General features: G+C 38.3%; 1 protein-coding gene across 1 annotated transcript; it reads left to right on the plus strand.

Moving 5' to 3' along the window:
• LOC113415424 (prosaposin-like) lies at window positions 1–25,196 on the plus strand. Its single transcript, XM_026672835.2, has 14 exons — window positions 1–84; window positions 5,750–5,886; window positions 7,581–7,655; window positions 8,523–8,648; window positions 8,917–9,111; window positions 10,211–10,354; window positions 12,405–12,461; window positions 16,252–16,365; window positions 18,137–18,232; window positions 18,621–18,801; window positions 18,952–19,115; window positions 20,656–20,736; window positions 21,195–21,302; window positions 23,332–25,196. Exons 1-14 carry the CDS (start codon window positions 39–41, stop codon window positions 23,365–23,367), a joined length of 1,560 nt encoding a protein of 519 aa, XP_026528620.2. The 5' UTR covers window positions 1–38; the 3' UTR covers window positions 23,368–25,196.
• Window positions 25,197–27,035: the final 1,839 nt, after the last annotated feature.

Below are 27,035 nucleotides of genomic sequence, written 5' to 3' on the forward strand. Positions count from 1 at the left end.
ATTGCAGCCGCCGGAACTTCTGATAAGAGACGCTCATAATGAGGCGCTTCGCTCTCCTCGTCTTCCTCTGCTCACTGGCAGCGGGTAAGCGCGGGGAGGGCCGCGCCCTTTTCCCCCGGTTTCCGTTGGCTGCCCCAGGCGGGGACCTCTGAAGGCGAGCGAGTCGGAGCCGGGGTTGGCCTGAGTCGGGGGTGAAAGGCCCGCTTTAATGTCCGAAACGAAGCTCTTGTTTCCCAACGACCTGGCCCTTTCTCAGGATTAGGCGCCTCAAAAACCTCGGCCAGTCGCCGCCCGGCTTTTAAAAGTGTCTTGAGAAGCCACCCCGGAGTTGGCCTTGGGAGCTGTGAGGATATATAACGGCCGGCAAAAGAGCCCCAATCTGCCTCGCGTCCTTCTTGGGCAGAAACTGGGCTGCCGGTCCTTTTGGGCCTGCCTTCGCTGGAGTCGCCGGCTTTGCGCAGGGCTGGCTGGCTGGTGTTCTTGTTTACCCGAGAGATAGAGAGAGAGGGCGTCGCCTGGCTGCCGACCCCTTTCCTTAGTCCCAGGAGCCGCCCTCCTTCCGCATCGCGACTGGACTCCCCCCCCCGCCTTTAACTTGCCCTTATTTGGGGGCCGTTTGTTTCCTTTCTCCTCTCCCCCCCCTTTGATTTTAAAAATCCCCTTTTCTAAATTAGAATGGAGTCTTAACATTCAACCCTGGAGTAGCGCTTATTATCCCAATATCCATGGGGGATAGTGGTGGCCGGTGGGAGGGAGAAATCCCAGACCTTGCTGTCAATGGCTTTTGTCAATTTTTTTGTCCCACTTGCAAGGTTTTTTTTCCCGTTTTTTTTAATCACTCATGCTATGCTACCTTTGAACAAGGGCACGGGTTCTGTGTTGGGATTATTATAGCAGGAGTACCTGTGACTTCCCTGTTTTTTTTTTGTTTTTTTTGGCAAAAAGTATGGCGTTTTGTTGGTTGTCTACTCTTTCTTTCAGGATATCTTCTCCAGTGGACAAGGAACCTAAATGAGATTAGGGATACTGAGTTTACCCAACAGGCTGTTGTGTCAGCAAAATGACAGAGCGGAGGAACTGAATTACTCCAAAGCCTCTACAAAGGGTTTTGGGTTTTTTTTGGTGTCACTGCAACATTTCCCATGGAAGCTGATGTTAAAATGTTCCAAATAAAATAGGTGGAATTTAGAGTACTGTGTAGCCTTGAAGTTGGGAATTGGTAGCACTTGGAATTTATTTATTTATTTATTGAATTTATGTTGCCGCCTGTTCGCCCATGGTGACTGGAGGCAGCTTACAGAATGTAAAACCATATTTAAAATATAAAAAAAACAAAAACTAACAAAAAGAATCAAATAAATTAATAAAATACAATATAACAAAATCTGGGGGAAATAAATAAATCAACCCCAACTCCCACCCACCCTGACAACAGCAGATCACACGAGCCATTTGATGGGCTCCATCCCGCTTTGGGTTCCCTAGGTCCACTGGCAGAATATTGCTATATGGGGTTTTACTCAGTTTTGGCATATTGAGAACCAAATTGTGTGTGGGGGGGTGGAATAAATGTATTGATGTGTTCAAAAATTACCCTGGAGGATGCAGTTATTTGTGTTCTAGAAGCAAATTGCTAACTATAACTTTCCAGATGTTTGTGCACATCCTTTGTTAATTACTTCAATCTTTCAGATGATTATTACTGTGATTCAGTCATCCATAACGTAACGTTGATGAAAGCTAGTTGATTGCAGTCCTATCCCTTAATTTTATCACTCACAACAATTCTGAGATAGATTGAGTAACAAGCCTAAAGTCATTCAGTAACCTCCACCGTTGGATGAATCTGGTTGATCCTGGAGTACATTTGAAAAACTCCAAGGAAAAGCTGAACTGCTTAATCATGCATTTAAAAAATTCAACTAGGTTTATAGAATTTAATGAAATGTAATGAAAGAAGCACTTGAGAGTCAGTTTGGTGTAGTGGTTAAGTTGTAAGGCTAGAACCCGGGAACAGTGAGTTCTAGTCCTATCTTGGGCACAAAGCACACTGGATGACTTTGGGCTGATCACTTTCAGCCCTAGGAAAAAGGCAATGGCAAACCACTTCTGAAAAACCTTGCCAAGAAAACTGCAGAGGCTTGCCCGGGCAGTTTCTAAGAATTGGCCTTGATTGAATGGAAGGGAAAGAAAAAGAACAAAAACTGTTTTAATGCCGTCTTTATTTTCTTACTTAGAAAACAGAACACATACTGCTCCTCAGATTATCCACCTACGCATTTTAGTCATTTTAAATAGTTTAGTCCTGGGTAACAAAATTGCAGCAATTATGCAGTAAGCCTAAAAATCACATTCTATATTTATGCAAATTTGGCAATCTTTTTTTTAAAAAAGGAATAGAGACAAAGATTCAAGTATAGCATGTGTAAAATTATGATTCTTCAGCAAGATTAACATTCCTAATGAATGAGCCAATAAATTTTCTCCTGTCTATAAAAATACAAGATATTCTTAATGGCGGTATGCTTTTGTGTGTGTGTGTGTGTGTCTTTAAACTTAGATTTTTTTTATTGCAGATACTGAGGGAAAACTTCCTCGAATTTATATGTATAGATTAGTTCTTTATTATTGCTAAGAGATTTTTTTGCATATTATTGTATTCTAAATCATACCATGCTGGCTGTTGATCTGTAACTGCTCAGTTATGGTTCCTAGTGGCAACAGATGCAGCCATGTATGTTTTTTTATTTTATTTTTATTTGTCAATTGTTTACAAGATAATAGCTACAAGTAAAAACATACAAGGATACATATAAGAAAAATAAAAAAGTATAAAAGAAACAATAGGACAGGGACGGTAGGCACGTTGGTGCGCTGATGCACGCCCCCTACAGACCTCTTAGGAAAGGGGTGAGGTCAACAGTAGACAGTCTAAGGTTAAAGTTTTTGGGGTTTGGGGAAGAAACCACAGAGTCAGGTAGAATATTCCAGACATTGACCACTGTTACTGAAGTTGTATTTCCTGCAATCAAGTTTGGTGCGATTAACCTTGAGTTTGTATCTATTGTTTGCTCTTGTGTTGTTATGGTTGAAGCTGAAGTATTCATTGATTGGTAGGACATTGCAATGTGTGATTTTATATACTATACTTAGATCGGACCGAAGGCGGTGTGGTTCTAGTTTTCTAATCTAGACTTTCAAGTCTGGTGGCATAAGGTATTCTGCAACGAGTAGAGGAGTAGAGAACTCTTCTTGTGAAATATTTCTAGACTTTCTCAACTGTGTTAAAATCAGATACGTAATGTGGGTTCCAGAATGATGAGCTGTATTCGAGTATTGGTCTAGCAAATGTTTTGTATGTTCTAGTTAGTAGTGTAATATTACCAGAGAAAAAGCTACGTAAGATTAGGTTAACAACTCTTAACGCCTTTTTGGCTATGTAGTCACAGTGGGCTCTAGCACTTAGGTCATTAGAGATGAGTACTCCAAGATCCTTGACAGAGTTTGGATCATCAACAAGGTCTTGACTATTCAGCCTGTATTTTATTTTCTGATTTTTTTTTTGCTTTCCAAAAGCCAATATATACGGGACCCTGATATAGGACAGAGCATTTATTTGTTGAGATTTGAAGTTGCCATTTGTTTGACCATTCTGATACATAGTCAAGGTCTTTTTGAAGGGTAGCAGTATTTGTCTGTGGTGTTGAATAGCTTTACATCATCAGCGAAGAGAACGCAGTTGCTCTTGATATGATCACAGAGGTCATTTATGTAGAATATGAAGAGAGTTGGTCCTAGAACACTGCCTTGGGGGACACCACTGTTGACAGGTACAGAATTTGATAGGACGCTCCCAATTTTGACCATTTGTTGTCTGTTTGACAGGAATGCTTCTATCCAGTTATGCAGGTGTCCAGACATACTGTAAGATTTTAGTTTTAGGAGTAGTTTGTTGCATACCACTGAATCAAAGGCTTTACAGAAGTCTATGTAGATTGCGTCTATTGCTTTGCCCTGATCGAGTTGTATAGTCCATATGTTTTTGCAGAGTAAGAGTTGCAGATTACAGGATAGTTTTTCCTAAAACTTTCTTTTCCCCAAAGAATTCCAATTTGCTAGGCAATAAGTTGAAACTGACCCAAGTAAACAGCATCCATCATTCTTCTATTCTTCACAGGGCAGACACCAATCTTTTGATGTATGGTTTAACATACTCTTGTAAATAACAAATGAACATGGCATGGGCATAATTATTGGTATTCCTAACCTAATATTTTTGCACCACACCCTTTTGAGGCAATCAAATACTTTGTGTAGCTCTGAATATACATTTCTCAACTGGCAATTTCTGCCATCCATCTAGAGCTGCTACTTCACTTGTCTTACGTTTGTTCATTCTCCCAACTGAGTTTCAGACTTTTCCATAGATGTTCTGTTGGATTCAGATTAGGACTTGTAGCAGGTGAATTTAGAATCAGTACAATGTTTGCTTTTCAACCATTTTTGTATGTTTTGAGTCATTATCCTTTTGGAAGGCCCATACCCGTGACAGAGTTTTCTAACAGTGGGCATTACGTTTTGTTCCAAAATGCCTGGTTAATCTTGTGATTTCATTGTGTTTTACATAGATTTAAAGCACCCAGTGCTGGAAACAGCAAGGCAAACCCATTAACATTATGGTGCCTTGTTTATATTGCACAGGGATGGTGTTATTTTCTTTAAAAGAATTGTTTTTTCTTCTACGAACAGAGCTGCTGTGACTTACCCAAATGGTTTCATCTGTCCAGAGGACATTGTCCCAAAAATGCTGTGGCTGGTGAATATATATTTTATCAAACTCCAGGCTGGCATTTTTATGTATGTGTTTCAGAAGTAAGGTCTTCTACCATGGATGCCACTTTCAATCAAATGACAACAAATAATATGAGTTGATAATATAGTATGACTATGACCACTAATTATATGTCTGCTATTAGTGTGAGTATTCTGTTCAACCTGGGATTAATTTTCCTCTTGCAGCCACATCTAGGGAGGTTAGCTATGGTTCCATGGACCTTGGACTGCTTGATAATGATTGCAGGAACATGAAGGTCATTGATAATCGTTCTGCAGCTTTTGCCGTTCTTGGCTATCACTTTCTCTTTTTCTCCCCAGACATCTTTCTGTTTTTCTTTCTCTTGCCCATGTTCACTCTGCTGCACACAGTGATACAAAATGGCTGATTGAATACATTTCTCCAAATAGGCTGAATGACTGACTCATTTGAAGTCATATATGACCCTAATTATATAGTCTTCAAAGATCACTAAACTCCAATAATGTCTTTTTAATTCTAAGACATTCCAAAAAGTGCTATTTTCTTTCATGTTATTATTTACAAGAAAAAGTTATATCATACTTCAAAAGCAAAGTGTCTGTTCTGGACTATAGAGTAGAGAATGGCAAACTGGGATTCTTTGGTGTACCAATACTTTTGGCTGCATCTGTTTAAATCTCGTAAAACAAAACAAAACATGAAACTGGAATAAAATGTAATGCAGGCTTGTCCAATCTGCAACCCTGGATAGCTTCTAATGCAACCCCACAAATCATAATTAAAAATATAAATAACACACTTTATTTTTATATACGTTAACTGTATTATATATTATATATGCGGTCCAAGATTTCTTCAGTGTGGCACAGGCAGACCGAAAAGTTGGACACGCATGACCTAATGCATTCTGATGCATTTATACTTTATTTTCAGTTGCTTTGACAACTCCCCTGCTTTTGAAGAAAGACTGTGCAAAAGGTCCAGAGGTGTGGTGCCAGAATTTGCGAACTGCATCTGATTGCAAAGCAGTTAAACATTGTCAGCAAAATGTGTGGAACAAGCCTACTGTGGTAAGTTATTTTATCGCTATGCTGATGATTTTAGCTCTGTTTTTGCAGCTTGCCAAAGAAGTTTTCCTCTTCCTATAGACAGGAGCTGAACTTTGGTGGGATGGAGAAATGGAGCTCAGATTCTGAAGACTTGAGCTCTGTTTCTGCACCCCGCCAAAAGCATCGCCTTCTGCACCCAAAGGAGAGATCTCCTAGAGATCAAAATGAACTGAAATTAAAGCAGTGAGTTGGCAGGTGGATAAGTTAAACAATGCGGGGTGCCTTAAACTGGTGGAATAAATACAAGAGTATCTTTTCTTCAGGGGCTGATAATCCTGCTTGAATTTTTCTACCCCTGCCTCCCCCGGCACACCACATTTCTCCCTGGAACTATGCTTAATGACCTGTGTCATCGTTTAACAACTGCAACCAGGAGTACCAGGATTGCAGTTGAATCAGTCACATGACATCTTGCTTAACTACTGCTTTACTCAATGATTGAGACTTGGGCAGACGAAAATTATATTGTGATCAGTGAACAGTTGTGGCCAGTTCATGAAAATAGCCTAAAAGGCTAACGCACCAAATTTTGCAACATTATATGTAGTAAAAATACTTGTTTTTTTTACCAGTAGACTGATACAGTTTTTCTCTGGTCAGATTGATGCACCAGGAGTTGTTTGATGCACTAGTAGTTTTTGTAGAAGAAACAGTGGGGAGTGTTTGCTGGTTTTGCGGCCCATAAGCGCAGGTGCTTGCATTCCTTATAAAGGATGTTTGGGGAATCTGTCCCAATCACTTTAAAGGCATTTATCAAATATTTGAATGAATGCTCTTCTGTGTTTAGGAAATACAAGGAAAGAAAGCTGGCACTTGCTCTTCTATATCAACCTCCCTCTAAGTTCTCTGTTTGGGACCTTAATTTTGGTTGGTTAGCTACATTCTCAATTCTTACTGTTACTTTTGCTTGCTCATGGCCCAAGGAAAATAAAAACGAATGAAAAGGGGCAAAACTATAGAGGTATGACGTGCTTTCACTTAGATTGAAAGTTACAAAAAATAATAATAAGTGAATTTATTTTTCAACTAATAGTTGCTAATTGTTAGCCAAGCTCTTGTTTCATGCTTTGAAGAGCAACCTTCAATTCTAAAATAGTACAAGACATGTCTAGGCAGCTGCAAACTTGTTCTAAAGCAGCGGTCTCCAATCTTTCTGGCTTGGTGGACAAATGCAGCTGCGTGCACACATGTGTGCTCACCCACCATTTTCGTGGCCCAGTTCTGAATGGGCTCCGGTCTGGCACTGGGGTCGTATCCTTGGGGTTGGGGATCCCTGTTCCAGGGATGGGATTCAACTGGTGTTACAACTGGTTCGGTGACTACGTTTTGCGCACGCATGCTCTTTTAGCTTTCTCTTTGATTTTTTTTTCTTTTTCTTATTTTATATTAGTTTGCACTCATTCTTATCTTCCATTTCAAAATCATTAATACAATTATATTAAAGATCATTTTTAATATCTTCTGGAACATTGACCTAGAAAGGTTAGGGGACCCTCCATATAATGTATTTGTGCTAGCATGTGAACTTGAATAACACTGTAAATCTAAGTAGCATCTGCAGCTGGACTCTCTTAACTGGGTTTTCATTAGATTATACTTCATATGTCTAAAAATTAAATATAATTTTATTTATCAAAAGCTCTTTTTCTCCTCAGGAGAGTATTCCCTGTGACTTGTGTAAAGAAATTGTACGAGTGGTTGGGAAACTCTTAAAGAGCAATGATACAATGGTAAGAATTCTTTTCTAAAAAAAAAAATATTCCAATACTTTTATTCAAGAAATAAAGTGCAGGATCTAAAAATGGGAGCCCCACTATGTTGGCACATGCCTTTCAACCAAGGTTTACCATAAATGCATTTCCTAAAACTGAAGGGATATTTTGATATTAAAATGCCAGTATTGGATTGTGTTTGTTCTTAGTAGGAGTTCCTAGGCCTATGTTTTTTCATAATAGTACCAAAATGAGCTCATGCCTTAGATATTAGTCGAATATACAGTATAAAAAACTCCTTTAAATCCTTCCATCGCATAATAAAAGAATGATCATCAGCTATGCAAACATATCTCTGCTTTTCCTGCTGATGACAAAAGCTAAATCTTCTGAATATTTTATATGATGCTTTATAAAGATTTGCCTATGCTTACCTTCACAGTGTATTTAATGTTACTTTTTGTAGAAAGTACTAATGCCTCTAGCAAAGAATCTATAGCAGAGATGGGTACCTATAGCTAAAATCATTAACCAAAATTTAATGGCAAAATAACCAGTTTGGGTACAACGTTTTCTGTTTGAAAGATGAGAATAGGAATAGGAATGCAAAGCAACTTTGGGGTGAAATACTCCCATTACTGCCTTTGAATTTTTTTCAAAATTATGTTAAGGTTGAAATTTTTTAGACGTGGCTCTTTTAATATACCACATCTCTAGAAGACTTTTTGTAGCCTGCTGACCAATAAGCAGGCATTGTGATATCTAACCCCAAAATGTTGCCCACCTCTCTCTCTAATGTGATTTAGGAATTAGGTATTCTTCCTGAATGAGAAAGGTGGGAAAATATTCCTTTGTTTATACCAACCTGTCTATCTTCTGTCATAGGAGGAAATAGATGAATATTTCAAGAAAATTTGTGAATTTCTTCCTGAATCAGACCTGGTAGACCAGTGCAAGGACATAGTGGAGTCTTATTTGCCAAATATTCTGGATATGGTCAGATCAGAACTTGTAAGTATTCACTAAGGCTACAGAAGGGCATTGATTTTATAACCTTTTAAATAAACTGGACAAAATTAGTAGATTTTACATTTTTCTTACTGAATCCAATATTCCAAAATTCACTGCAACAGGGATATAAGAAAAAATGTGCAACAATAAGTCTAATGACTTCTAGAAAATTTGATAATCTGGTTTTCAGGGGTACTTAGCTGCACAGTTTCTGCTGCATTTAACATAGGTGAAAACAAGTAAATTTGTGTTATTTTCTATTCTTTAGGAGAATCCTGAAGTTGTATGCAGTGCACTCACACTATGTCAGTCTCTTCAGAAGCACCTGGCAGAAGTAAAATTACAAAGTCAGCTTCAGTCCAACAAAATTCCAGAACTAGATTTCTCTGAACTGGCATCTCCTTTCATGGCTAATGTGCCACTTCTTCTGTATCCTCAGGATAAACCTAAGAAAGAAACTAAGGTGGGAATTTAAAACTGCAAATGGGCTATTAGTGCTGATAATAGCATAAATATAATAACATCTATAAGTTGCTATTAACTTTTAATCTTGCTGACAGTTGAATAAAGAAATTCATAAATATCCAAAACTAAAACTGTTTCTCTAAACCCTAAACCCATTACCTTAATCAGAAGCAATAAGGAACTTTCAATATGCAAACATGTTGGTTAATCCTGTATGCTTCTCACAGCCTCCATGTGGTGTTAATGCAAAAACCACCATTGTTTAATCCTTAATTTGTATCATGTATTCTAACTGAACCAATTAAAGGATAAGGGTGGGTGGGTGGGTAACATTAGGGAAACTCAAGGAAGTATAACTGTGGTTAACTCAAGAGTATTTTGAGAGGTAAATGGAAAACAAGTAAACATAATCCATTATTAAATATGATCCAGTGCAATAAGACTATGGTTTTCCTCTGAATTCTTTTTTTTTTTTAAAGAAATCTTAAATAGTGCTGATTTTGAATAAAACGTATCACTATTCCCAGTATAACTTTACTAAATCTTGTTAGAAGTACCTAATGCAGTGATACAGAAAAAGAAATGGCACAGGCCAGAATGCTGCAGGATAAAATTGCCTGAACTACTCAATATACTGTATTTTTCGGAGTATGAGATGCACAAGAAAAAAATAATACTTTGCCTCCGCGCGTCCCATTTTCGCCCTCCCCAGCATCCAGAAGCAGTTTGCAGGCCAAAAATGCACCCGTTTTTGGCCTCCGTGGGTCCCGTGGGGAGGGCAAAAATGGGACTCGCGGATCTGTGGGAGGCCAAAAATGGGTCCATATTTGCTGTATAAGATGCACCGACATTTCCACCCACTTTTTTGGGGGGAGGGGACTGTGTCTTATATGCCGAAAAATACCGCAGCTAGATTCATCCAAAATCCCACCAGCAATGAATTGTCAGCAGATTTTACAGAAGGTGTTTTCTAGTGCCTGAAGGCAGTGTGTGTGTGTGTGTGTGTGTAAGATAATATTAATTTTTTAAAAATTTATATAGCCACCTGATGTTGTGACATGGTATTAAATTAAAATTTGCTTCATGCTTACCTGCAGGGAAGTGGAAATTTGTGTAATGACTGTGTTCAGCTGATGACAGATATTCAAGACACTGTGAGGAACAATTCAACTTTTGTTAGTTCTTTAATTGAACATGCCAAGAAAGAGTGTGAACGTTTGGGTCCTGCCTTTTCGGAAATGGTAATTTTTACTTAATATTATTTAATATTAGTGGGAAATACAGTATATGCTTGGCATTTTAAGTTCCCCAGCTTTGTCAATTTAGAAATTAAGGTGCCATATTTAAAAATAATAAAAAATAATAAAATACGATTCTGACTACATGAAGTAAATTTTACAGCCTGTACAGAATGTGTAAGGAGAACTTTAAGGGGATTGTGTAAATTTGAATCCAGGCTAGTATTACAGAATAACTTTGGATGGGCTGTACTATTAATATCCTAATTGTCACAAGAGAAATATAAGATGCAATTATGTATGCCTCCCTCCATATTATATAGATAAAAGTGTACACTGCTCAAAAAAATAAATAAAGAACACTTTACAACACAATGCAGCTCCAAGTCAATCACACTTCTGTGAAATCAAACTGTCCACTTAGGTAGCAACACTGATTGACAATCAATTTCACATGCTGTTGTGCAAATGGAATAGACAACAGGTGGAAAGCATAGGCAGTTAGCAAGACATCCCCAATAAAGGAGTGGTTCTGCAGGTGGTGACCACAGACCACTTCTCAGTTCCTATGCTTTCTGGCTGATGGTTTGGTCACTTTTGAATGCTGGCGGTGCTTTCACTTTAGTGGTAGCATGAGACGGAGTGTACAACCCACACAAGTGGCTCAGGTAGTGCAGCTCATCCAGGATGGCACATCAATGCGAGCTGTGGCAAGAAGGTTTGCTGTGTCTGTCAGCGTAGAGCCCAGAGCATGGAGGCGCTACCAGGAGACAGGCCAGTACATCAGGAGACGTGGAGGAGGCCGTAGGAGGGCAACAACCCAGCATCAGGACCGCTACCTCCGCCTTTGTGCAAGGAGGGACAGGAGGAGCATTGCCAGAGCCCTGCAAAATGACCTCCAGCGGGCCACAAATGTGCATGTGGCTGCTCAAACGCTCAGAAATAGACTCCATGAGGGTGGTATGAGGGCCCAACATCCACAGGTGGGGGTTGTGCTTACAGCCCAACACCGTGCAGGACGTTTGGCATTTGCCAGAGAACACCAAGATTGGCACAATCATCACTGGCGCCCTATGCTCTTCACAGATGAAAGCAGGTTCACACTGAGCACATGTGACAGACATGACAGGGTCTGGAGACGCCATGGAGAACGTTCTGCTGCCTGCAACATCCTCCAGTATGATCGGTTTGGCAGTGGGTCAGTAATGGTGTGGGGTGGCATTTCTTTAGGGGGCCGCACAGCCCTCCATGTGCTCGCCAGAGGTAGCCTGACTGCCATTAGGTACCGAGATGAGATCCTCAGACCCCTTGTGAGACCATATGCTGGTGCGGTTGGCCCTGGGTTCCTCCTAATGCAAGACAATGCTAGACCTCATGTGGCTGGAGTGTGTCAGCAGTTCCTGCAAGACGGAGGCATTGATGCTATAGATTGGCCCACCCGTTCCCCAGATCTGAATCCAATTGAGCACATCTGGGACATCATGTCTCGCTCCATCCACCAATGCCACATTGCACCTCAGACTGTCCAGGAGTTGGGGGATGTTTTAGTCCAGGTGTGGGAGGAGATCCCTCAGGAGACCATCCGCCACCTCATCAGGAGCATGCCCAGGCGTTATAGGGAGGTCATACAGGCACGTGGAAGCCACACACACTACTGAGCCTCATTTTGACTTGTTTTTAAGGACATTACATCAAAGTTGGATCAGCCTGTAGTGTTTTTTTCCACTTTAATTTTGAGTGTAACTCCAAATCCAGACCTCCATGGGTTGCTAAATTTGATTTCCATTGATAACTTTTGTGTGATTTTGTTGTCAGCACATTCAACTATGTAATGAACAAAGTATTTAATAATATTTCATTCATTCAGATCTAGGATGTCTTATTTTTGTGTTCCCTTTATTTTTTTGAGCAGTGTATATTTATCCCATACACTTCTGTTGAAGAAATCAGTACATTTCTTTGATGTAATAAGGAATACAGTGATTATATGGGACTGGAATATTTTGCAGTTTGTATTATAACAACCATCTCCAATTCTCTTCCTCTTTAATAGTGCAAAGACTACATTTCTGAGTATTCCTCCCTGGCTATTCAAATGATTATGCACATGGTAAGATTAACGTTGCCTATATTTTACTATCTTGCTCCAAAAATGTATAAAAAAATCTGCCATTGGAGTTATAGCAAATGTCTTAACTAGATTTGATAGCATCAAAGGCCATTTTGGATTAATTATCTAATTACTTAATGGATAACAATCATGTTGTACCACCAGGCTGCATTTTTTTTTAGTTCTTGAGATTATTTATATTGAAGCCCTCTGTGGGAATATGGTAGTGAGGACAAAATGATATTCATACCGGTAATTGTACTGGGTTGACTGTAACACATTTTTCATAGGGCATTCAGCTGTCTCATGCCTGTTCAAAAAGTATAAATATTGAACAAAATTTATTTTGCAAAAATAATCATTCTATCGACAATTGGCCCTTCCCTCTTGCATGAAAATGTGTGGTGTGAACCATTAGATACTTGATTATTTTCTAATTGCTAACTGTTGTGTGTTTTTTTTTTCTCTCTCCATCCTGTCAACAGCAGGAGCAGGTATGTGAGAAACTTCCTCCCCCACTTAGAGAGTGTTGCTTGATCTCTTGCTAATATAGTTGACAAGTGTGACATTTTTGACAGATTCAAGGGACAGAGTAGCTGTGGAAAGAGTCATTTTTGAGTCTAAAATGAAATCTTGGTCATTCTGAAACAGATTATGAGCCTGTTTGACCACCTGACTTTGAAACTAAAATTAATGCACAGAAAATTCCACAAAGTCTGAAGCCATAATGATCAAGATAATTTTAGGATATGATTTGGGAATAGATGCTGAGCTTCCTAAATAAACCTCTTTGGACCTTGCACCTGTCATGGTTTGGTTGGCAAATGCATGTTGCATGTATTTATAACTTGGATTGTGGTGCTTTGTTTGCCAACTTATATATGCCTTAATGAGGAAAACAGTGAAATGAGGAGGACATTTCTCGGCCTATATAGAGATGGCATCATACTTTAGTATTTTTGCTTTTGTATGTAAATAGTATGGAAACATTTCTTTGGTTGTGGGAGAATAGAATGATTGAATTACTTCAAAGATGGTGTGGAAACTCTTATATATAATTACGATACGCTTTCATAAGAAAATGTTTTTGTGCATGCTTTGATACTCATTCTCTAAACCACTGTTACCTTCTGTTTATAACAACTAAATGCTTTATCTTTTCTGTCTTTAAGTCAGTTTTTTATTCTTGGTGATAGACTAAGTGTTAGAGTTGTCTTACAAGGGTTTTCCAAAATCATTTGTCTTTGCTTTCTTTCTAAGCCTAGGAGAAAGGGTTACTGGCCAAAGGTTACTGGCTTTGTACCTAAGGCAGGACTAAAACTCATAAACTTTCAGTTTTTAGCCTGGTGCTACATCAAAACAGGTTCTCATATCTTTCATAAATCCTGTTTAATAAGCCTGTTCAGAATATTACAGTAATCCATAGCTGTCGATGAGGTAATGGCTCTACAAAATCCCTTTTCTTGTTATTTCCTTTATTAATAAAGAAGTCATGGGAAGTTTTCACTGCTGTCAGATTAATTGTAGCTTGTCACTTGGTTCAGACCTGACAAATTAGTTTGTGGTCAAAACTGCTTTAGTCAAAAATTGCAGTTTGAGAGCAGACATGACAGCAAACTAGTTACCCAACAGAAAAAATGCTTCCAGTTTCTTCTGCTTTCTGTAGGTGAGGAAAAAAAAGAGAATAATTCATAGGAACCAAAACCAGCTGTTACTGATTTCTGTAAATGTTGCAATTTTCATAACCAAGTAAAATTAGCAACTATAAAGATGACACTATCAGTGATTAAAACTTTGAGAATTCATAACGGACCAGGTAGATACAACAGTGATCTGGCCCATAAAGAGCCAAGTCTCAAAACTCCCTTGAAGGAAACATTTATTCCAAATCACTTTCAAATGACAAGCTACTTGTGTAGTTTTCAGATTTGACACCAGTGATCAAAATAAACTGAACAGTTAATGTAGTTTATTTAGTTAAATAACATACTTCCTTTCAAAACAAAATTTTGTTTTGACTTGCTATGGTAGGAGAAGGTAGGAGGAGTGAAAATTATTCCTGCAGATATTAAGCTAACTGCAGAAGAGGATGTTCCTGGGACAGTCAACGCCTTTATGGAGAACTAATAGGTATAAAGTTATGTAAACCAATGAGGCTTTTCTGAAAAGTGAAACTACAGCTGCAGCAGCTACAGGTTATGTGAACAATTATATGAACTCTTGAAATTGTATGAATATACACTGTCTTATATTTCTTTAGTATATGGGCCATATTTGCGTTCAGAAGCGATCAGGAAATTTTGAAATGTACACATTTGAATACAGGTAGTCCTCGACCTACAACAGCTTGTTAAGTGACCATTCGAAGTTACAATGGCACTGAAAAAAAGGTGACTTATGATGTTTTTCACACTTATGGCTGTTGCAGGTTCTGTGATCAAAATTTGGCAACTGAGTCATATTTATGACCATTATAATGTCCTGGGGTCAGGGACCACCTTTTGAACCCTTCTGGCAAGCAAAGTCAATGGGCAAACCAGATTCACTTAATTACTGTGTTACTAACAGCTTCAGTGATTCACTTAACAGCTGTCTCAATTACCAACAGACATTTTGAGCTCAGTTGTGGCTGTAATTTGAGGACTACCTGTAACTGGTTTGGCTATAGGGTAGCAGGGAACCCTGTGATATTGATGAATTGTTACTTGCAGCCCGGCCAGCCTGTAGTGAGGCTTGTGATGAGGAGTGTTGCAGAAACTGTAGTTCAGCACTTAAAGAGCCATTGTTGTCTTATTGATAATCTAGTCTACCCTCTTCCTTTACAGTTATAAATTAAGACTGTTTTTAAACTATTTAATGTGAAATACTAATTGAATGGAACTTGGGGTTTGTCTTTTGTATAGCACTGAATGACTGTTAGAAATTGTCTTCTTTTCTAACCAGAATAGTGCTTGAATTTAGTAAAATGACTGCATGTATCTTGCAGAATATTCATGTTTCACTGAAGTACTGATTTTTTTAAAAAAAATACTGCACCAAGGGACGGTTATGAAACATCAGGAAGAGCACATAATCTAAACTTCTATTTGTTCTAAAGTATTTAGCTTTGTAAGAAAAATCAATTGTGGACACATGCAAGTTGCTGAAATAAGTTGTTTGATTAAACTTCAAAATAATTTGTTCTGCTGTAGAGTAGAAGTGCCAAAAGTGAATAAAATTCAGCCTGAAAGTATACATAACATCTAAGGATATGCAAAACAAGCTATATGTGAACCACTTTTTTTCAGATTAACAGCTAGTTTCCAAGTGATCCATATCCAGACAAAGGCATGCATTTTTCTTTTGGACATGTACCAAGGCATCATGTTGAAAGAAAAAATGTTTTAGGAAGGTAGAAAGCAAGAACAGTCACAGTCATGGGTGGCAGATGTAAGGAAAGACACTAAGTAGAGTGGGGAGGTCAGTTTTTGACTGCAGTTTTGAAAGAGGAGAGAAAGAAGCAAAATTAGTCCATTTTGTAAGACCAGTATGGATTTGGTTGGTTGAAACCTGGGAAAACTTCCTATCTTTTGGTTCTGCTGAACAGTTTGGCAGAACTTCAGAGACACACCATGTTTTGGGCTTGAAACAAAATGCATTTTTTTTTCCTTTCCTGTACAAATAATAACATTTATACTATTCCATAGCATCTGGGGCTGCTTTTACATTCATGAAATTAGAGCGATATTAAAACTAATTTGCAACCTTGTAGATTATAGAAGTAATTTGCATTGGTGTTTTATGTCTTCAGCAACCACAGGAAATTTGTAACACGATGGGATTATGTTCTTCTCTGAAATCTATACCCCTCCAAACTCTGGTGCCTGCTAAAGCTATCTCTCCAGCAAAGATAGAGCCAGTTGAGGTAAGACTTGGTACTTAGTTATCTGTATGTCACTTGATCGAAGTAAGAAGGAGATTGAGCGCCTGGAGATGATAAAGGAGAGAAAATCTAAGAAACAATCACAGAGGGAACCTCCTGATGAATTTTAGTAAGTTAGAATAAAATGAAATAGAACAAAAAGATCCAGGAATATAAAATTTTCATCACAAATGCCTGGACATCTTATCCCAAGGTTCAACAATGTGTTGAGATTCATGGTAGTCTGAAAATTGAACAAAGCAATTTCTGAATGGCTCTTAATGGGCTATTAAGAGTCTAATCTTGGCTAGTCTTCCACTGAGACCATCTTGGCCCCAAAACAATTACCATCAAGATCTCTCAGTTGAGTCCCCCTCTCCCCTCCCCTCCAGTGGTGCAAAAACTGAAGCTAATGGCATCAACATCAAGGGTCCTTGACCTTGGGACTTCCTAAGGGCTGGAGAGGGGGCTAGAAATAAACTACTGTATGAACAAGCAGACTATCTATGATGGCTTAGTGTTCTTGGACTCGCTTCCAGTGATTTAGTTTCTTTCCATGGGCCTTGAACATTGGTATCATTAAAAATAAAGTCATTAATATATTTTTTTCTTGGTCAGCCACTTTGCTAACCTTTACCTTGACTTGAAAAGTTGGACACCAGGGGTGTCTTCCAACGGGGATCTGTTTGTGTTCCAGCTGGGTGAAGTCGTTTTAAGGCCAGATTCCTGCTTTAAACTCAGGCCAGATCCATATTTCATCTAGCACAAAAGAGTGTGCTTCCGAACATCTGGCCAAGCCGAAGCTTCTCCAGTGAATGCATCTGGTTTAAGCTGGGGCTGCAATAAGACTCTTGAGAAGACACCCTAAAGCAGGGGTCTCCAACCGTGGCAACTTTAAGCCTGGCGGACTTCAACTCCCAGAATTCCCCAGCCAGCTTTGCTGGCTGGGGAATTGTGGGAGTTGAAGTCCGCCAGGCTTAAAGTTGCCACGGTTGGAGACCCCTGCCCTAAAGGGAATATAGGTCAATTGTTTGTCTCTTTCAAAATAAAAGGATTTTCCCCCCCTGTTTTACATTTAGGAGAATGTTGAAGAATATATTACCTGGCATGAGTAGCCAGGAAGAGCAGGCCTTCCTTCCCATTGACAGCGGACCCCATAAACGTAGAGCCTTCATCAACAGCCATAATGGCAATGGTTACCATTAATAGATATATGTAATGCAAGCCCTCATAAAGCCCCATCAAATAGATAAAAAGTTTACTCCCTTTGGGCATGAACTTACCTTCACTGAGGTACAGGGAGTGCCATGATGTATTGGCCCATTGTGAGAATACTGTTGCTATAATCTTCTTTTCGTGTTGAAATGAGTGAAAATGGAAACTTGGCCTAACATGAATTACGTTCCTGAACACTAGAAGGGAGGCTCTGCAGGCCTGCCCTAATTTAGAAAGAAATGAAGTAGCCAAGGGTTGACACCTAAGATATTTTACCTCATTGTATAGATACTATAGTAGTTGCTAATTTTATGGTTAATAATTGAATAGCCAATACTGAAGTCAGAATGTCAATAGAGTGCTTCTTTCAGGTGACAGGAGGAAGTTTTAAGCTTTGCCTTCTTAACTAGTGAGGTAAGGTTCAATTTCCAGTCACCCAATATATATTTCAGAGTAGGTCCCAACTACTGTTTCATGTTTCTGTGGCTGTCGATGTCTTGGTTTCTTGTAGTACTGGTAATAACTACTGAAAATAATTCTTTTTTTCTGAATTGTATAGACCAACCCGAGCCAAAAGGAAGCATTCTCTCTCTGTGAAGTATGTACTATCATGGTAGAAGAGGTGGCCCGCCTTCTGGAAAGCAATAAGACGGAGGTATGCATGTACCACGAAATAAATTTGACTGCTAATATCACCTTTTATGATACAGTTTGCTCTCCAAGAGTGTGCTCCATATAGTGTGATCAAATGACTGGTGGTTTCTGACAAAATGGCTTTCTTTGGGGTGGCATACTATATATGGATGAGGATTGCCAGAGGAGTTCATCTTGCAGTGTTCTTGTGATACAAAATGAATACCTATTTTATTCAATATATAATATTTAATCCATGGGTGTTTTGTAAATAATGATTTTTTATGCTGCATTTCAATGTGCCGTTGAACCATACTATACTAATTTTGCATGTTGCTAGTTTTAGCAGATGCTTAGAGGACTTGTGATGACTGAACTTGTCTCAAAGTAGTTATCTTTGTCTATACTAGGAGGAGATGATACAAGGAATGGAGAAAGTCTGTTTAGTGTTACCTGAAAAAGGCAGAGAGGAGTGCAAAGACTTTGTGGAAATTTATGGGAAGTCTATTCTTGACATGTTGTTGGAAGCTACTAGTCCTAAAATGGTGTGTGTGATGCTGAGATGCTGCAAAAACAACATTTTACCAGCTGGTGAGAACTTGCTACATAATCCTTTGCTACATAATCAATGCTTCTATGTTTGATTTGGATTTTACTTTTCTGGTATTGCAAAGTTTTTGTTCAATTATGTAAATATAGACATTAACTCAACATAAACACCTTTGCTTTGTGTATCCTTAGAAGAAATTGTTCCAGTGCAAACAGAATTGGGAAATATCTGTGATGTGTGCAAGATGGTCGTTGCTTATGCAGATAAGGAATTAGCAAAGAATGCTACCACTACTGAGATTGAAATGTTTCTGGAACGAGTGTGCCACTACTTACCGGAGTCTGTTAGTGACCAGGTAATTAATGTGCTGTTGTGTGTTAAAACTGTAGTCCTGTGAATGAATTCTTCTGAAAAGCTAATCTATGAAATCAGAAAGAGTAGTTACAAATGATTGCTGTTTTGTAATGACCTCCACAACCAGTGTCAAACTGGACACTTTTAAGTTCCAGCGTGGTAAAGGTGGGTTCTTTCAAATCATTGCATGGTGTTGTGAAAACTTAGACCATTTAATTGGATTGTTAGATTGCTGATCTGGCAATACTTTCAAAATGTAATACTTAATATAGTAAATAGTTGCCTTGAGCTGTAATATTGGGGTTGTTTCTTTGAGGAGCAGATCACTCCTATACTTTAAAAGAAGTTGATGTAGTGAGGTGCTGTTTATATTTCATAATATAAGCTGTTCTGGAGTTGCAAGCTACAAGCATGATGCTTAGGAGTTTGAAATATTCCTTTTCTTTTCACCTATCTATATGACACTCTTATGGATTTGTATCAAAGAATCAGTGGATGCATTTTAATTTATGTACTTCTATACCCATTCTTTCCACAGCCATTGCTTAGCGATTGTTTGCAAATATAACAGTAATAATAAAACTCAATGCAGTATGTACCATCAAATTTCATGGCTTGTTATCAAAAGCCTTCAGCTTGAAACCAACTGGTCAATTTCAGGCAAGAGCCAAGGTTCTAATCATCCACAAACAATACAATACTTACAAACAATAATTGGAACTGGAACTTTGTTGCTAAGCAACACAGTTCTAAAGGCCAATGTCACATGACCTCACACAATGGCAGTTCTAGTTGCCACTGTTAAGTAATCCTGCATAATCACTTTGACTTCTTACTGGCTTCCCCATTGGCTTTGCCTATCAGAAACGGACAGTGGAGGTTGCAGATGGTGATCACGTAATTATAGGAAAGCTGGCAACAGCTGCAACTACAAGGACAGGTCATAAGTTCCCCTAATTCAGTGCCATCATAACTTCTAACAGTCACTGAACAAGTCATTACACAACGTCTGCCTGTAATTACAGTCACAGAGCTGAGCGTGTTAAACTTATAGTTACTACTTTTTAGGGAAATGAGATACAGTGGAAAAAAGTGGCCCAGGAAAAGTGAGCTTGTTTAAGCAATCTCTTTGTCCTGCAAAAAAGGGGGAAATGGATCAGGCAGAGGACACTGTATGGCAGAACTTTTATCTAAATGAGGTGGCAGCAACTAGTAATCATTGTATTTCTTTCTCTCACACCCGTACACGTTTCCTTACAACCATTTCACTTCCTATTGAAGGACCAGATTCTGGTCCCTAAATTGAGAGGATGTATTTAACTTTGTGGCCAATAAGTTATTTAATTAGATTAGATCTGCAATTTAACTGTGAGAATCTAACACATATCAAATATCTTATTGAAATCAACTAGCTTTGGGTAGATAGCACTTGATATAACAAAAGGTCCTTAAATTCAAAAGTTTTTCCATCTGAGTTACATAATTGATTGGTAGAGGATCATATTCCATTTCTCACTGATGCTTAATTTTTTTATAAACAGTGTGTCCAGTTTGTGCAGCAGTATGAGCCAACAGTTGTGCAGCTTCTTGCAGAAATGATGGATCCTACTTTTGTGTGCAATGTAAGTACCACAAGTTAGAATAGTTACTTATGAACTACACTTCAGTTACCATTGAATAAAAATAGACCTGCAATTTAAATGCTTAGGTATCTACTATCACAACTCAAAGCTATTTATGGACAGCAGGTGCCAAAGAAAACTCAATAATGCTTTATCTTAAAGTGATTTTTAAAAAATAATTCTGGATTTATCTAATCCAAATTGCAAATGCAAAATTAAAGCAGCAAAATAAGAACATGAGGTGCTGGTGATGTTGCTAAAATGCCCTTTGAAAAGCTGGGGTTTGTTCCTGTCTTATTTTCTGACCTTTAGGTTCAACCAAGACATAACTTGTCAGTTGTAACAATAGGGTTTTCTTTGGTTCCTTTAGCATTTTTTGTAGAAATGCTGATAAATGAATGAACTGATCACACTTTTATTACAATTAAACAATAAACTGCAATTATTACACTTCACAGAAACTTGGAGTTTGCACAGCGTCCACTAAACCTCTTTTGGGATCAGAATTCTGTGTCCGAGGACCAGGGTATTGGTGTAAGAACATGGAAACTGCAACTCAATGTAATGTAAGTATTTTTATATACTTCTTAGCAAGCATGTAGATAAGAGACAGAAACCCAACAAGCAGCACTTCCTTATGCCAGCTAATATGGGGAGAGGTTTTCTACAAGGCATGAGCACTGCTGGAAGGCATGAGTAAGATCCAGTGCGATGTGACACAGCAGTTTATACACCTAAAATTAATCATTGGGATTGGTGAATGTCATAAAAAACTATAGTTTGTGCCTTTTTGAAGGAGGCTGTAACACCAAAACAAGTAAATAGAGAATCCTGAGTAATTAAAAATGTTTCTAAACAACAAATGTGTTTAAAATGAAATACGTTTGTGGATTAAAAATGCCTTTGAGAATAAAAACCCATTTGACTATATAAAAAATGTGGAGCCTGGTATATTTTACTGGAAAGTTCATTCCAGAGCTACAATATTGCCATTGAAAAGGCTTGTCCATCACATCTCCAATATGAGAGAGTACTAGAGCAGGATGCAATAGTGAAAGCATTAAATGTTCCTGCTTCTCTTCCACTGTCTGTACTGAATAAGATCAGTAATGAGCTCTTAGCTATTATTCCCTCAAATATGAGTGTTCTTCTATCTGCATTCTAACCTGGCCTTGTTGTCAGCTAAGGGATATACTAAGAAACAGAATGGATTGTGCATAGCAAAAGAGAATGCAGAATGTCCAGAATGAGTCCTGTCACGTGGCCAGGTCATCTCCATTGTCCATGGCGTCATGGATCTTAATCTAGGCTTCAAGAGAAGTACCTGCATGTAAGCTGGAAAGTTGTCCAGCATCTCTGGAATCAACTCCTGGGAGAAGACCACGAAGTCGTAAATTGGTGTAATCATGGCAGTCCTGCCTTGAATAGTCTGGAGAAGATCAAATCTAGTGTCATTACTATTAATTGGGTGGTCGGACAGGATGGGTAGTGTACCATCAGAACCCCAAATACCTGATACTAGATACAAACAGTGATACTGAAATGGAGAGAAAGCCTGATGAGAGTAAAATAATTTCTATAGGTAATGCCAGCCCCTCTTTTGCAATTCCTTGATTTGCTTTAGTATTGTACTAGCAAACTAATCTTACCCAAAGTCAAGCTGTGGATGAATGAGGAAAATGTTATTACTTGTTTATTTGGTCACCGTATGGCAGGCCAAAATTTCATCTAGGGTAGGATTGTCATTTGCAGCCTGCTGGCCAGATGCATCACGTGCTGGCCACGGCCAGTTTAGCGAAGGGGGAAAAATTGTGATACGTCACGCGACACCACCATGACGTCACCAGTTTGACACTTCTGATCTAGGGATTTAGTGCCACATGTATCTTCCCTAAGAAGGCATTTCTTATGCCTGTTTTGTTATTTGTGCGATGGCAAGCAGACATTTTTGTTCAAGAAATTTTTACTTTATTTCACTTTGAAATGTATTAACTACTGCGCTACATTTGGCTGGAACATGAAATAAAATTAAAAATGAAATAAAATGGCCCTCATTCCATCTCTGGAACAGCTCCCTCCCCCTTTGTTGTAAATCCTATGGTTTAAGCTAACACGAGTAGGATTGTTCATAAGGGGTCAACCTCATTAGTTATTATAGCATAAACTGGAATTCAAAACTGATTATTATAGCAAAAACTATTCAGTGTACAGCAGGAAAGGTAAGTTGCAAACTAGATGGCCCCTAGTTGTGGCTAGGCTATCGGAGCTGAACTGTGGGAAATTCAGACCACTAGATGGCATCAAAGCATTATAGTTTTGATCTCTCTTTCCTGCCATCTACTGATTATCTAGATTTTTTTCCAGGCTAGGTATGGCAAACTCAAGTTTTGAGCCAGCTAAAACTCTTGATGTTGGTTGAAAAAATTGTAAATATTTGATAAACAACAACTTTATAGAATCCCAGAAATCCTTTGGAATGACTTTCAGGCACTCTGTGCATAATCTTGACATAAATCATGTTTCTTCTGATTAATGCCTTGCATATCTTTTATCTCCCTCTGTGTCCCCCTCCTTCCTTCCCTCTTTCTCTCCCAGGCTGTTGAGCACTGCAAGCGCCATGTGTGGAACTAGAAGATACACCATCTTTTTTCATGCTTGGAAGAAAAAGTCAGCCAAGGATTAGGCTAGTAAAAGCTAAATCTTAGTGTCTTGATCTTCTCCCTCCTCCATTTCAAGTACCTTTTTATGAATCACTGAGTAGCAGTGCTACTATCTTGGAAGGATCCATTGTTTTGACTTACTGATATTTCTAACTCCAGTTGTAGTCCTTTGCGGTACATGAGAACATACTGCCAGTCATTGGTCAATTGGGTTCAGTATTTCTGAGAAGGAATAATAAGTGTGTGTATATGTAAGTAAACTAAGGACAGTGCTGGTGTGTCTGGATTTTAATTACTTGGTTTTTTTAAAAAAACATTCTTGCTGATAATTAAACCTAAAACATGGGACTGTTGTGCTCTCTATTGAAATAGCTGTTGATATGCTTTTTGTGAACAGTTATTTTGTAGACAGATCTTCCAAATAAATTCTTAACTGCTGACTTAAAACTGCGTAGACAGAGACAATCCCGTTCCTTCCAAAGGGATGACTTAGGTATGCCCACAATTATGTCATAATTAAGGTCTTAAGTCCCAATGCCTACCTAGCCAATACTGAATGAATGTTCATTCACAACCTAAGGTGCAGCCAGTACTAGTTGATAGTGCAAGTTTGAAATGCTTACAAATGATCAGTTCATTATTTTTGAAACAAATTTAGTAGCTTTTCTTTCAACAAACAAAACAGTAAATTATTACCTAGAAAATCAAGAGGTACACTTAATTTGGTCCACGGAGCTCTTTTCCCTCCATTTCAGTAAGGTGTATTTCCTGAAACAAATAAAAAAAGAAGCTTGGTAGAAAAAAAAGTATCCGTTTTCCTTTTGTTGGATTGTACAATTATCTATTAAAATTGTCTCTTCTTAACAACTGGTCCCTCTACAGAAGAGGTCCCCAATCCCATGCTGTGGCCCACTACCAGGCCGCGCAAACAGTGGTGCTCGCACATGTGCATGAAGCTCCATGTGTTCACCACTGTCCAAGCCAGAAATATTGGGAAACGTTGCTCTGGAGTGTTACATCTACTTGCATAAGTAGACATTTTCTTGGATAAATCAGAATGTCTATGAGCAAAATGTTAACTGGCAGTCTTGATTTCTGCGTGAAGACAGCTGTGGTTCGCTGGGGTGGGGAGCAAGCACACAGACTCAAAAACAGTACTGCTTGTTGAACATACATACATAAACTATAAAGTCCTTAAACCCCATGACTTCTGACTTCGTTTAAAATACAGATTTGTAGAATGAAGTTCTTAAAATAATCAACCTCGGCATTATTGTTAAAGTTAGGAATATTATTTTTTTTAATTTTATATATATATATATTTTTGGGTGCACTTTAGAGGGCATTGACTTGAATTCTTCAGACTGATACATTAGGGGTTTTTTTTGTTGTTTTTTTTTGTCTGCTGCTGGCTCCAAATTCTTGCTGCTTTGAAATAAGCATATAATGAAAAGCAACAGCAAATTAATATAGATGTTTGTTGTGCAGCATTATAGTTAACATCTCCTTTGTAAGAGAGTATTATTTGTTGTTGGAAAATTTAATACACTCCCTGTAAAAGAAAAATGGCATTCTGTGAGGTAAAACACATTTATGTATAGAATCCAGTTTCTTGCTGATAGGAAACGATTTCATATTTTTTGGGGACAAGTTCTTACAACTTAATGTAAATATGTGCAGAGTAATATCTTACCTTCAAAACTGAGTTGGGAAGATAAACAGCTGCTTTAACAAACTGCTCTATTCTTTTTTTTTCTTTTTGCATTGAAGCGTCTGTAATTCAATAAAGATGTAACTACATTTTGTCAGTAGTGTTTTTAAAAATTATTTTAAGTATTATCTTGGAAGCTAATACATTGAGAGGTACAAGTTGAAATGTTGATAATTTGTGAGCAGTAGAGTCATATTCTGGAAATTTTAAAGTAGCCTAAATGAAGTGGGATGTCTAGAGCTCCTGTCCAATATTATAACTTTTTTTAATATGGTCCCTACTCCCTATTCTCTAAGCACATAGGGTGGGTTTTAATACACTCGGTTCCCTCTTTGTAAAGCTTAAATATTAAATTTGAAGGGCACCAGTTCATGTGGATGGTCAAACCATTTCATACAGATATAAATTCCCTTTTTAAAATTCTCAGTTCTGCTATTGTTTTTCTACAATTAGAATTTTGAAAGTCAATATTGTAAATAGCAATGTGCCACTGGACAAGAATATTGCCCTCAGCTCCTATAGCAAGCATTTATGAAGGTCATAATTTACTGTTTTTTTCTGTTACTGGCATTTGATTTTTTTCCTCTATTCTTAGGTGGACCAATGAATTTATTTTGTTACAATGTTTTTTGAGTACTTAGTTTCTTGAAGTTACAAGCTAATTCAGGGGTCCCCAAGCTATGCTGGCTGGATAATTCTGGAAGTCCACGAGTCTTAAAGTTGCCAAGTTTGGAGACCTCTGAGCTAATTTATGAATATGCTACAAATTGAGCAAACTGGTTCTACAATAAGTATTAGAGGAAAATATTTAGGATTCCTTCAGGCTTACACTGCTTAAATTTAATGGCATGTTTTGAATGCCGTTTCACTCTTTTCTGAATGAAAAGAAATGGATATGGTCTATTTAACCTTTTATTTCAACTCAATACACTTTCCCTCACCACCTCCTCAGAACAGGGAGTTTGAAGATTGGGGTTAGGACGCCCAGGGGAGGGGGAGGTCCTGAGCAGCCTAGAGTTGGGTCATTAAAAAAAAAAAAAAACACCCGATCAGTCTTCCTTGGACAGAGGGACAAATCAATCAGAACAAACTCTTGGTTTTGCAAGCTTATTACAAAACTTGTTTTATTATTGTAAGAAGCTGTTTGACAATAGCCACAGTGTTTTTACTCTTTTACAAAACAACACCCTGCCTAAAGATATGATATACCATTGTCAAAACACAGTACAATCTTCATGTAAAAATGTATTTATATTTCGTATTTCCCAACTTTCCCTCAGAGGTGATATGCCTAATAAGGACTTGAACTCTTTACTGAATCAGAATTGTCTTTAAAAGATTTTGAGCCTAGCTCACATCTCTCTCCATTTTCCTGGGCTCAAAAAAGCAAAGCAGGGGAGAAGTCACCACTTTTCCTATTTCTGAATAATTCATCACCTGAGAGAGATGCTTTGGGGAAAGTGGTGGAGCCTGTTTTAATAGGCTCTCTTCTGGCGTGTGGGAGGATATATTAGGAATTATGGGAGAAAGGCTGAGTCAAGGGATCCAGAGGAACCGGCCTATCACATCTCCGAGGTTATGTGTTCATTCCTTCCTAATAGGCTTCAGGTAAGCACAGGTTGACACTATTTCAGCAAAATGTGGGACAGCAATTATGTTACACACATCTGGTTTGATCAAGAAAGCTCGCTCTACTTTTCCATAAATGAGAAACATGCAAACATTCCTGTCAGAGAATAAGGTGCAGACATCCATTTGTCCTTGGAAAAAATTACCTTGGTTTCTTTTGTACCCCGCATTCCACCTAATTCTGAACGTGAATCAGGCTTGCATTGATTTTTGCTATTTAATTGCCCAGCACCTAGCTGACCTTGGCTTGGACTTTAAAAAAAAAACAAGTGTGGTTGAATCAGACAGATAATTTTGGT

This window comes from Notechis scutatus, chromosome 4 (genome assembly GCF_049901735.1).
Source record: "Notechis scutatus isolate UNSWTSFEM ecotype Mainland chromosome 4, rNotScu1.2, whole genome shotgun sequence".
Classification (NCBI taxonomy): Eukaryota; Metazoa; Chordata; class Lepidosauria; order Squamata; family Elapidae; genus Notechis; species Notechis scutatus.